Source organism: Phaseolus vulgaris, chromosome 4, assembly GCF_051622355.1.
Source record: "Phaseolus vulgaris cultivar YP4 chromosome 4, ASM5162235v1, whole genome shotgun sequence".
Classification (NCBI taxonomy): Eukaryota; Viridiplantae; Streptophyta; class Magnoliopsida; order Fabales; family Fabaceae; genus Phaseolus; species Phaseolus vulgaris.
Window position 1 is genome coordinate 32906346 of NC_143501.1, and position 11956 is coordinate 32918301.

Genomic DNA, 11956 nt, shown 5'->3' on the forward strand with positions numbered 1-11956 from the left:
TAGCAATAGGTTTGTGAGTAATAGAAAGCCCTACGTTACTTATATATAGCAATCATACCTTTTCAGTCACAAATCTACGCTAAATTTCCTCGGAAGCAACATGTCTTTTCAGTTACTAAATTAAATAATTAAAAAAACAATTAAAATCCAATAATGATAGTAAAATAAATTAAGAAAAAATATTCATAATTAATAATGAAATAATATTAAATAAAATTAATAAAATAAAAATAAAAAATTAACAAAATAAAAAATACAATAGATAAATACGGGTTAACAAAATAAAAAATTAATAAAAATACAACTATTTCAATAGATAAATAAAATGAATATTAATGACACGTATAATTAATAATTAATTAGCATTATATAATAATAAATTAAAATAGTGAACATAAAACTGTATTATATCTAAATAAATAAATAAATAATAAATAAATATATACATAAGTATAAAATAAATATAATATAAAATATATTAAACATATTAAATAATATATTATATATGTTATATATTATTATTAATATATCATATTATATATATATATACATATATACATATATTTAAATTAAATACTTAAACCCTAACGTCTAACATTAAATAACATACCTGTAATTAAAATTTAAAATTGAAAATATAATTTCATATTGAATTTTAAATATAATATTTTTAACTTCTGTAATTATTACTTCTATCCATAATTTTTAATAAATTAGTCTTGGAAGATGAAATGAATACTTTGAAAAAAGTGTAAAAGATATAGAAGAGACAGTTTATGCAAAAATAAAAATTAAAAAATGAAGTGATGCATTAATTGCTCTGACACGTAGTTAATGTTATCCTCTATATCCGTTTGAATCCTTAGAGGTTGAGTGTAAGGGGAATTTTTTTTGAAAAAAAATCTTTCTCGTAAGGACAAACATATCATTACACAAAGATTTATTTTTTATCACATACTAAGATATTATGTATAAAAAATGAATTGACGAAAAAAGAATAACTCTAATAAAGGAAAACAATACCTGTAATAAAGGAAAAAATTCCCTGGGAAAGGAAAACAATATTTCAATAACCTTCACAAAAAAAACACAAATTATAATTATTAAAATATTATATAATTCTATATAAATTTATGAACTAAAGAAAAAGTAAAAGTTGAGGCACTTACCATTACGATTCTGATATTTAACGAAAGAACCATTGTTAAAAAATAGAGTTACAAAAAGTATGCAATAATATGAATTACACAAAAACAAACTCATTAAATAAATTAAAATGTAGACATAAAATTGAAAAAAAAAAACAAAAATATAACAACTTCAAAATGAACTATAAAATCAGTACGTACCTCAAAGATAATGTCAACATATGAAACTAACAATATTACATAAAGAGATTTAAAAATAGAATTGTACTAATACATCATAACATGTTCTACATAGAAATTAAAGAAAGCCTACAATACATGAAAATAGATCATTCAAGTTACAAAACGTTAGAGAAATAGTATGAAATTATAGTACTCCCTTTTCGATCTTGATATTTTTCCTTAATACCCTAAGCGGGATATCATCATCAGGTGTGTGAGCAGGTGAAGCAAAATCTCTTGTAACCCGTGGAGCAACAAATTCAGTAGCAGTACCTAACACACTATCGCTGCCTAAATCAATAGTTTTAGATTGCAATTCAGCAGCTTCGGTGGAGAATTTATTAAATAAATCCTGCGATGATAGCAAAACATATTAGTAAGAGTAAATTATTCACTTTTTTAAGTTAATACTTTAAATGATAATTACCTGAGAAAGTGGTACAGAAGACTCATCCTGTTGGACATCTTTAATAGTACACAGTCTTTTCTTCTGAAAATGAAGTTCCTTCACAAATTGATAAGTAAATTAAATTAAGCAAAAACAGTATAAATAACCAATTTAAGGGTAAAATGTAAGTAAGAATACACTCAAATTAGGAAACATACCACATTTTCAACACGACCTTCACAAAACCTTTGTATAGTACTATCATCAATACAAACTTTTTTGACACGAAATGATTGATCAAACCTAAGAGATTGATCTTTAACACAACCAACTTTAAACAACACAGCTTTGTCAATCAAAAGATCAAAGTCTTTTGGTAGTACACCAGAATCACCGTTCTAAATATTAAAAAAAATATCAATTAATATAATAACATTTTCTTATATGCATAAATAAACAAATGCATGGTTCGATAATTTACCTTATCGTGACTTTCAAATAATTCGGCGCAAGATTTATTAATCAGTGTAGTGGCATCCCTGTCAAATAGAACGAAAGTCGTAGAATCCGTTTCATCAATCACTCGCAGCTTCAGCTTATACCTGAAATATAAAATACATAAAGGTTTACAAATTATATCTATAATTTAACGAAAATAAATAATAGTTAATTATTAACAAATTATTAATTAAAATAAGTAAAAATAATTAATATAATAATATAATAAGTAATAAGTATTAAGAAATATGTAATTAAAAATAAATTCATGCAAGTACAAACACTACCTCTGTTGGACTTTGATAACATGTTTGTTACATTTCTCACAAAAAAACATTTTGGAATCAGGGTAAACAGCTTTGCCGTATAAGCAAGTTGTGTACCACCAATCGTCATCAGCCACAATATGTTTTATTGTAGCTAAGATAACAAAAGTGCTTTCCTGTAAAAAGAAAAAAAATGATCTTCAAATATTAATAATCGATTTCAATAAACTGTTAAAAAACATTAGTAATACCTCTTTGCAATCTTTCAGGCCTTGAATAGTATTTCTATGAATGAAAGTGATGAATTCATCCTCAACATTTTGTTTTCCAGAGTCACACAATTGACTGAGTCCCTGTGTAGGAGAATCCGTACTTTCAATCATCCTACAGATGTAAAAGTTGTAGTTAGAAAGGTTCATACATTTTAATTATCGAAAAATAATATATTAAACTAACCTTTTCTTAAGTTCGGTTGCATCTTTGGACTTATCATTATATATTATTTTCGTACATTCCAAGCAATTTTGTATAAAAACCTTGCTACATTAAAATTAAAATATAATGTAAATAAAATAATAAAATAAAAAATATAAATAAATTATAAATTCAACACTTGACATACCCTGGAAAATTTTGACTTTAGCAAAATGCACACTGATGACAATATTTTCCAGCTCTCCAGATGACAGAAATGCATTGAGCTCATCAACATAGTTACCAAATAAAGTACACTCAATGCGGTAGCTGTTGTAAATTAAAATTACAATTGTAAGAACAAATATTTTGGATTAGTTATGGTACAAAATATTAGCTTACCCATCAGCTTCAATAGAAATGGCATTTAACTTAGTTGTTGACCCTGGTCTATTCAGCTCTCTTTCAGTTCCCACACCAGTTAATATTCCAATAACATCTGTAAAAACATATTCAGTTAAAAACATGTTCAAAGAAATCTGTTGAAGTAAAAGAATATTACTAATTGACTAAGTAGTCCGTATCAAATCCAGGCGCCTTTAACACAGAAATTGGTGTGTAATGAGGTTTTGGACATGAGACCAGATCATTACCAATAGAGCTTACTTTGGTTCCAAACTGAAAATTGATTTTGTATTGGTGACAGGTAGTGCGATAAGATCCTGAATTAGTAGACACACTAAAGAAATTGAAGGAATAAACTTTATCCTCAAAAATATCATTTTGAAATTTATAAATTAGAGTTCTTCTAACGGAAACATGAATGCTATCACCCTGAAAGATAGCAACAAACATTAAGCATGATTAATAAAAATGACATTAAACTGTAATAAAAAAAATATGAAAGAAAATGATAAAATAGTTTACATCTTTGTCTTGTATGACCATTTCCATGGAGAATGGAAACTTTGTTTTCTTGAAATCAGAAACAAACCACAAACGTATAACCCTTGCTATCAGGATCCAATTTTCACTTTGTGGATTAACAACTTTCACACAATTTGTATTTTGTCTTGACACAGACATTGTAAGGGTAACCTTTGAGTAAAAGGAAAATGTAGAATGCAATGGTCAATGTGAAACAAAAAACATACCCATATACGTATCTATATATACTGAGGAGGTGGTAAGGAATTATTTTCAAAAATATCAAAAAAACAAATTTACAATTTCAATGAATGACAAAAACAAAGTTAAGCATGTCAGGTTTCATACAGAAGAGATTAAGCCTATAAAAAATCGAAACTGTAAAAAGGGCAAACATTTCAACTTCAAGGATTGCGATTAATGAAATTGTGGTTTGAATTTGAAAAGTAAGGTTGAAAGTACACAATTTTTGAAATTGCTAGCATGATCGGAAAACCCTACTTTGCAAAGAAAAGGAATTTTAGGTACGTTTTCAAAGGAGATTTGAAAAAGAGGATTCTTGTTTAGCACAAAAAAAACCCTTACTTTGAAATTTCTGAAATAATACACAGATAGACAGAAAGTGGAAACCCTAACAGAGAAATCTTACCAATTTCATATAACCATAGACTCTTGCTTTTGCATGCGGACGAAAGAAGGAAAAAATCTTTCCTTGGTGCTTGATATACTGGGGAATCAATTTGAAAACATGAAAATCAAGAAACAAACCTATAAAAGTAGCGGTGCCGTTGACAGATTACTGAAACCGTAAACAACTGAAAGAGGAGAAAAAGTGAGATAATGACTTAACATAATCAGGTAATAAAAACAAAAGAACCAAATCAGATCTCTGCAAAATGATATTTGAAAAAATGAAAACTTTTTAATACTTACTTAGCAAAACAGGAAAATGAAGACCCAAACCTCTGAAAGTAGCTGTGGGGTTGACAGATTCATGAAAAAGGAAAGGAAATCAAAGAAGAGAAAAGGTTGGATACAAAGAGCACAGAACAACATTAATGACTTAAGCCAAGAAGGTAATAGAAACAAAAAAACCAATACAACGCACGCGGGTAAAGGTTTAAAATCATATCTAAGTTTACTGAAAGTATGGTTTCATGCAGCTCGGTGAGAGTATACTTGCTGTGTCATATCTTAAAAGTTTAGAAAAGTTTTGAACCAAATGGGATATGTTTGACTTGAATCTATCTATAATACAAACTTTCTTAACACTTTCTCTGAAAAAAGACAAAAGATGAAACCTTTATTCCCTTTCGGCCTCATTGTTAACCACAAACCTGTGATCCTACCTTGACTATTAAGAAAACAAACCCAAACAAAAATAAATTAACTTCACATGGAGCTGAAATAACAATCAAAGGAGTACAGGAAAACCACAATCATGAGTTGAAAAATCTAAATGATTGAAAACTTCATGTATTTAATGGTATTTGATATTTATAAATTTTAAATCCTAATGGTATTTGTTAAAATTTAAAAATTTGAAATAATCGGAAAATAATAAAAAATGTGAAAGTCTGAAAAATTAAATATTTGAAGTTTATTAGTAATAATAATAATCTTGGAATTATAAGTGTGCAGAAGAAGTCAGAAAAAGAAGATACAAATAAAAAAGTAATTAATGATCTTGGAATTGTAAAATTTGAAAATATGAAAAATTAAATATTTGAAAAATAATAATAATAATAATAATAATCTGGAAATTGGAAATAAGTTTGCAGAAGTAGAGAAGTCAGAAAAAGAAGATATGAATCAGAGAGGTAATTAATGATCTTTGGAATTGTAAAATTTGAAAATTTGAATAATTAAATTTTTGAAGATTATTAATAATAATAATCTGGGAATTGAAAATAAGTGTGCAAAAGCAGAGAAGTCAGAAAAAGAAGATATGAATCAGAGAGGTAATTAATGATCTTTGGAATTGTAAAATTTGAAAATTTGAATAATTAAATTTTTGAAGATTATTAATAATAATAATCTGGGAATTGAAAATAAGTGTGCAAAAGCAGATAAGTCAGAAAAAGAAGATTTGAATCAGAAAGGTAATTAATGATCTTGGAATTGTAAAATTTGAAAATATGAATCTATAGATATTTGGGAATTGGAAATAAGCGGGGCAGAAGCAGAGAAGTCAGAAAAAGAATATATGAATAAAAAGGTAATTAATAATCTGGGAATTGAAAATAATTGTGCAGAAGCAGAGAAGTCAGAAAAAAAAAAAGATATGAATCAGAGAGGTAATTAATGATCTTTGGAATTGTAAAATTTGAAAATAAGTGGGAAGTCAGAAAAAGAATATATGAATCAAAAAGGTAATTAATGATCTTGGAATTAAACAATTTGAAAATATCAAAAATTAAATATTTGCAGATTAATAATAATAATAATAATAATAATAATAATAATAATAATAATCTTGGAATTCGAAAATAATTGTGCAGAAGCAGAGAAGTCAGAAAAAAAAAAGATATGAATCAGAGAGGTAATTAATGATCTTTGAAATTGTAAAATTTGAAAATAAGTGGGAAGTCAGAAAAAGAATATATGAATCAAAAAGGTAATTAATGATCTTGGAATTAAACAATTTGAAAATATCAAAAATTAAATATTTTCAAATTAATAATAATAATAATAATAATAATAATAATAATAATAATAATAATAATAATAATAATAATAATAATCTTGGAATTCGAAAAAAGTGCGCGGCAACAGCAAAATAAGTCAGAAAAAGAAGATATGATTCAGAAGAAGATATGAATCAAAAAGGTAATTAATGATCTTGGACTTTTAAATGTATTTATAGATTTGAATTTGAATTTCGAATTTGAATTTGAATTTGAATTTTGAAGAATAATATAATGAAAATAATCTTAAGGTTAAAGTTTGTCTGAAGAGTACATTAATGCGAATAAAAATTTAAAACAAAATTGATAACCAAAATAAAGTAAAGAATTAATTTTCTATACTTGACATTACAACAATTTGGAAATTACATCTATCTATAATAGTATTTGAATCTATATAATAAGAACATTGTCCTTGGAAAAATAAATTCTGAATACAGTATTGAATTTTGAAGCACTAACAACACCATCATATGAATTGGGGTTAGTCCACTTTCAAAGATCAATTTGTGGTCTTCACACAGTGCATGTATCTGACAAAATTTCCTCCATCCACAACCAAATTTAACAGAAGCTTTTTTGGCCTTATGATAAAGATCCTAAAAGAAAATAAACACATGTATGAGATTTATGAAATAAAAACAAAAAAACACCATTAAAGATTTTATCAGCAAAAAAAATAAACAATAAAAACAACAATGAGAACCAAGGAAGGAAAAGATTTCACCTTGATGCTGAAAAAAAGATGGATATGAACGAAAATCCAATTCCACTTCCACTACCGGTTGCTGCAGAAACTGAAATGTAGATGAAAAAACTCCAGAAAAGATTAAATCAACAGCAAAGTGAAAAATGGAAAAAAAAATGAGGACATACAAACAGAGGAAGGAAAAGATCTCACCTTGGTGCTTGAAAATCCATTCAACTTCCACTACCGGTTGCTGCAGAAACTGAAATGTAGATGAATATCATTTTGATGCTGTCAAAAGTAACAAAAAAACACAAAATCAACCATGTGAACAACAAAGAAACAAATAAACGGTCGAAACATGAAAAGAACGAAAATTTGATAAGAAAAACAAAAAAAGATTTCATTTTTATGCGGTGGAACAAAGAAATCGTAAATGAGATGAACAAAATCCACCTTGGTGCTTAAACATGGTTGATATGAACGAAAATCCCATTCGACTTCCACTACGGGTTGGTGCAGAAACTGAAATGTAGATGGAAAAACTCCAGAAAAGATTAAATCAACAGCAAAGTGAAAAATGGAAAAAAAAAATGATGACAGACAAACCGAGGAAGGAAAAGATCTCACCTTGGTGCTTGAAAATCCATTCCACTTCCACTACCGGTTGGGGCAAAAACTGAAATGTAGATGAATATCATTTTGATGCTGTCAAAAGTAACAAAAAAACACAGAATCAACCATGTGAACAACAAAGAAACAAATAAACGGTAGAAACATGAAAAAAACGAAACTCTGATAAGAAAAACCAAAAAATATTTCATTTTTATGCTGTGGAACAAAGAAATCGTAAATGAAAAAACACAGAATCAACCATGTGAAAAACAAAGAGGCAAATAAACGGTAGAAACATGAAAAGAACGAAACTTTGATAAGAAAAACCCAAAAAGAAGAAATAATAACTTGGAGAAATAGGAGAGAACCGCAGGAAACCCAGAGAAGATCGGTGCAGGAAACCCAAAGAAGAAGAAAAATCATCAGAAACATGTAATTTGATAAGAAAAACCAAAAAATATTTCATTTTTATGCTGTGTAACAAAGAAATTGTAAATGAGAAAACACAGAATCAACCATGTGAACAACAAAGAGGCAAATAAACGGTAGAAACATGAAAAGAACGAAACTTTGATAAGAAAAACCAAAAAAGAAGAAATATTAACCTGGAGAAATAGGAGAGAACCGCAGGAAACCCAGAGAAGATCGGTGCAGGAAATCCAAAGAAGAAAAAAATTCATCAGAAACATGAAAAGAACGAAACTTTGATAAGAAAAACAAAAGAAGTTTTCATATTTATGCGGTGAAACAAAGAAATCGTAAATGAGATGAACAGAATACACATAACGGAAGAAATAGTCACCTGGAGAAGGAGAAGGCTGAAATGACATGAAGAACCCAGAAATGAAGAACTATAAAGGAAACCCAGAGAAGAAGAAACCAAATGCAAGGGAAAACGAAGAGAGATCGGAGAAGTTGAGTAATAGGAGAGAGAAAGGCTGAAAGTGTATATAAAGAAAGATAGTATTTAAAGAAATGGGATTTTGTACACGTGTAAGTCATATAGAGTGCCACTTGTCACTCCCAGAATGAGTTTCAGCTTGCTATTTTTAGTTAAAATTTGAATTTTTTTCTTTTTGATTTTTTTTTAAAACTTACCCTGGAAGTGCCTTCTATTTGTTATATTTATAGATTAATTTCAGATTTCTAATATGCTCTTTATATCTTTGTGCTAAAATCTAAGATTGCCTATACTATTTTTCTCTCTTATTAAAGAATCGGTAAAGACAAGGAAGGATTTACTATTATTTTTAATCTTTTGTAATTAATGCTATATTTTGAACATTTTTGAAGAATAGGCATATGAATAGAACTTTTCTCCCAAAAGGGTAGGTATTGATACACGTGTTTAGCCTGCTAAATTGGAAACTATTTTGAATTCTTCTCTATAAAATTTACTTCAAGGAGAGAGAACATGAAATTTTAGATTTTTTATTTTTTTATTTAAGTTAAATTAATCCTTAACTTCTGCTCATTACTTGGGATGCTTAACTATGAAAGAAATATGATTGAATTTAGAGTTCACAGTTGTCTTATTCGAGGACATTATTAAAAGTTTATGTATGACTTTTGATGTTGCATTCGGTTCCAACAGTAGTGCATGTGAGAAATTCATAGATTTGTGACTTAGGAATTAATTAAAAACTTGAATTCAATTATAAGCCCTTAAAATGTTGTGACTCAAATATGACATGCATCAGGTATTAAGATAAAATTAATTTAGTAGTTATTAATGCTGACAAAAAACTTTATAGTTGTTTCTGATGCATGTACAATTTATAATTTACAATACAAACCAAATAAGAACAAAATAGACCTTTTTTCTCTCTCTCTTTCTTAACATGACACTTGCATCATTTATTATTTTTACTGTTGTTTGTTCTTTCCCCCTCACTCATTTTACTTGCATTCATTTAGTTGATTAATTTATATAAACCATTTTACTATCAAAAGACATCATTGGAATGCTAGTTTAATGTGATAATAGCAATGAAAAATAATGTCATTCTTGTTAATTACTTTTTATTATTGATTGCAGGTTCTCTTAGTTATTAATTGTGTTTATGTATCTAATTATCATTAGGTCTATCATGACAGAAGAAAAATATTTTCTTGGTTCATTCATGGTTTGATTTTAGTTGTGGTGGCTCAAGATTAGGCCATCTACTCCAGTATAAAGAAGCAGGTTAATTTTATTTTACAATGTATATTTTGTTACCTGCCTGTCAATTAGAACTTAGTAATAATATAAAGAAATGAAACTAGTAAGAAGTTTTTTTTTTTTTATCAGCAATGAATAAATAAAATTTAAAGGGATACTTCAGGGGTATCCCAACCCATATACAGTAACCAGAAGTAGACTTCCTATATCATCCACAAAAGAAGCTCTCCTTTATGGTTGAAGCAGAACAACCTTAAAGTGAGAAAACCATACCCAAAAATATAACCAACAGGTTACCTCAAAGCAACACTCAACTTTACCGAAACTCCCAGGACCGAGGCCACATACTTTCACCTCGCCACGCGACTACACACTTATGGAGAACATCGGTACCTTGACCGGCGATCTTGTTGACCTCTACATTACTTCGGCGACCACCGACTACACACATATGGAGAACGCCGCTTCATCGATCGCGATCATGTTAACCTATGGTGAACGCCGCTTCATCAACCGGCGTTCATGTTGATCTTTGCATACCTTCGGCGACCACCGACTACGCACGCATGGAGATCGCCGTTTCCTCAACCGGCGATCATGTTGACCTTTGCATATTCGACGACCACCGACTACGCACGCATGGAGATCTTCGTTTCATCGACCGGCGATCATGTTTACCTTGTATAACTTCGACGACCACCGACTGCACACATATAGGGAACGTCATTTCATCGATCGGAACTAGTAAGAAGTTATAAGTGAATTCAAACATTTGGTAGTTATTCGACATCATAGTCCCCCTTAAAATTATAGTTGGCTACCATCTTAGGCCATGTGAATGATTGAAAGGATTGGCGTAGATCTTGTTTAGTTTCTAGACAATAAATTTCAAGTTTTAATTAAGATATAAGCTCAACCAACTAAGTCCAACATGAGAAAGAAAAAGAAAAGGTGAAATTTATAATATAATTTATAATCCTACACAAGTTGAATGGATAACAATGGATGAATAAGATGATCAATAATATGTATATATAAGGGAAAGAAAGCAATGTAATTGTTCCACCCTTCATCCGCGTCCACTCATGTTCCTCCTTATTTGGACCAAGTATAGATGCATCATTTGTGTTCAAATGTTATAGATGGAGTACTTTGCATTTATCTTATTTTATTTACAAACTTAATAATATTTTAATAAGTTTGTAAATTTTGTTTCATTCTTTCAGGTTGGACCTCAAGATAATATACTAGACAAGAAATTGATTCATGATTATTGAAGAAATGTACAAATTTTGAGAGATTTTTTTTGTTATTTTCTCTTTGTTAATTTCTAACTCTCACTACAAGAAAAATCCAATTTATCTACGGACAAAATCCGTAGGTAACAGCCAAAATCCGTAGGTAAATCAACATTACCTACGGATTATCCACGGAAAAAAATCCGTATGTAATGTTGGTGTCGGTAATTTACCTACGAATACTATGTCCATGGGTAACGAAAACAGCATTACCCACCAACTACAGTCCGTAGGTAATACCCACGGACTACAAGTCCGTAGGTAATGTTAATGTACTTTATTTTTAAAATTTTAATTATTATTTGAATCTTTTTTTTTATTTTCAATTATTATTTACAAATATTATTTTTTGCCAATTTTTATGATTATTATTGATATATGCTATGACAATTATAATTAATGTTAGAACTAAACTGTAGCAGGTGAGACTCGAAACCAAGTCCCTTGAGAAATGTCCATAAAAACTTTAACCAGTCATGTTATGATTATTATTATATTTATGAGTATGATTATCAATATTAATATAATTAATAAAATAAAAATTAATAACATTTTTCCTATATTTAATATCTTCATTATTATTAATATTGTTAAATATTATTAATATTATTAAATATTATTAATATTATTAAATATTATTAAAT

At 28.4% G+C, this 11956-nt stretch overlaps 1 protein-coding gene and 1 long non-coding RNA gene across 2 annotated transcripts; both read right to left on the reverse strand.

The window, feature by feature from the left end:
• Positions 1 to 1415: 1415 nt before the first annotated feature.
• On the reverse strand, positions 1416 to 4022 carry LOC150028014 (replication protein A 70 kDa DNA-binding subunit E-like). The gene is made up of 12 exons (XM_090301005.1): positions 3864 to 4022; positions 3590 to 3770; positions 3339 to 3435; positions 3145 to 3266; positions 3059 to 3062; positions 2774 to 2906; positions 2544 to 2698; positions 2240 to 2360; positions 1977 to 2156; positions 1798 to 1875; positions 1558 to 1722; positions 1416 to 1457 (listed from the first exon to the last, which is right to left on the reverse strand). Exons 1-12 carry the CDS (start codon positions 4020 to 4022, stop codon positions 1416 to 1418), a joined length of 1437 nt encoding a protein of 478 aa, XP_090157131.1.
• Positions 4023 to 7000: 2978 nt separating this feature from the next.
• On the reverse strand, positions 7001 to 7852 carry LOC150028015 (uncharacterized). The gene is made up of 3 exons (XR_016520715.1): positions 7695 to 7852; positions 7278 to 7529; positions 7001 to 7149 (listed from the first exon to the last, which is right to left on the reverse strand). It is a non-coding gene; the product is annotated as an uncharacterized LOC150028015 (long non-coding RNA).
• Between the last annotated feature and the right edge of the window lie 4104 nt (positions 7853 to 11956).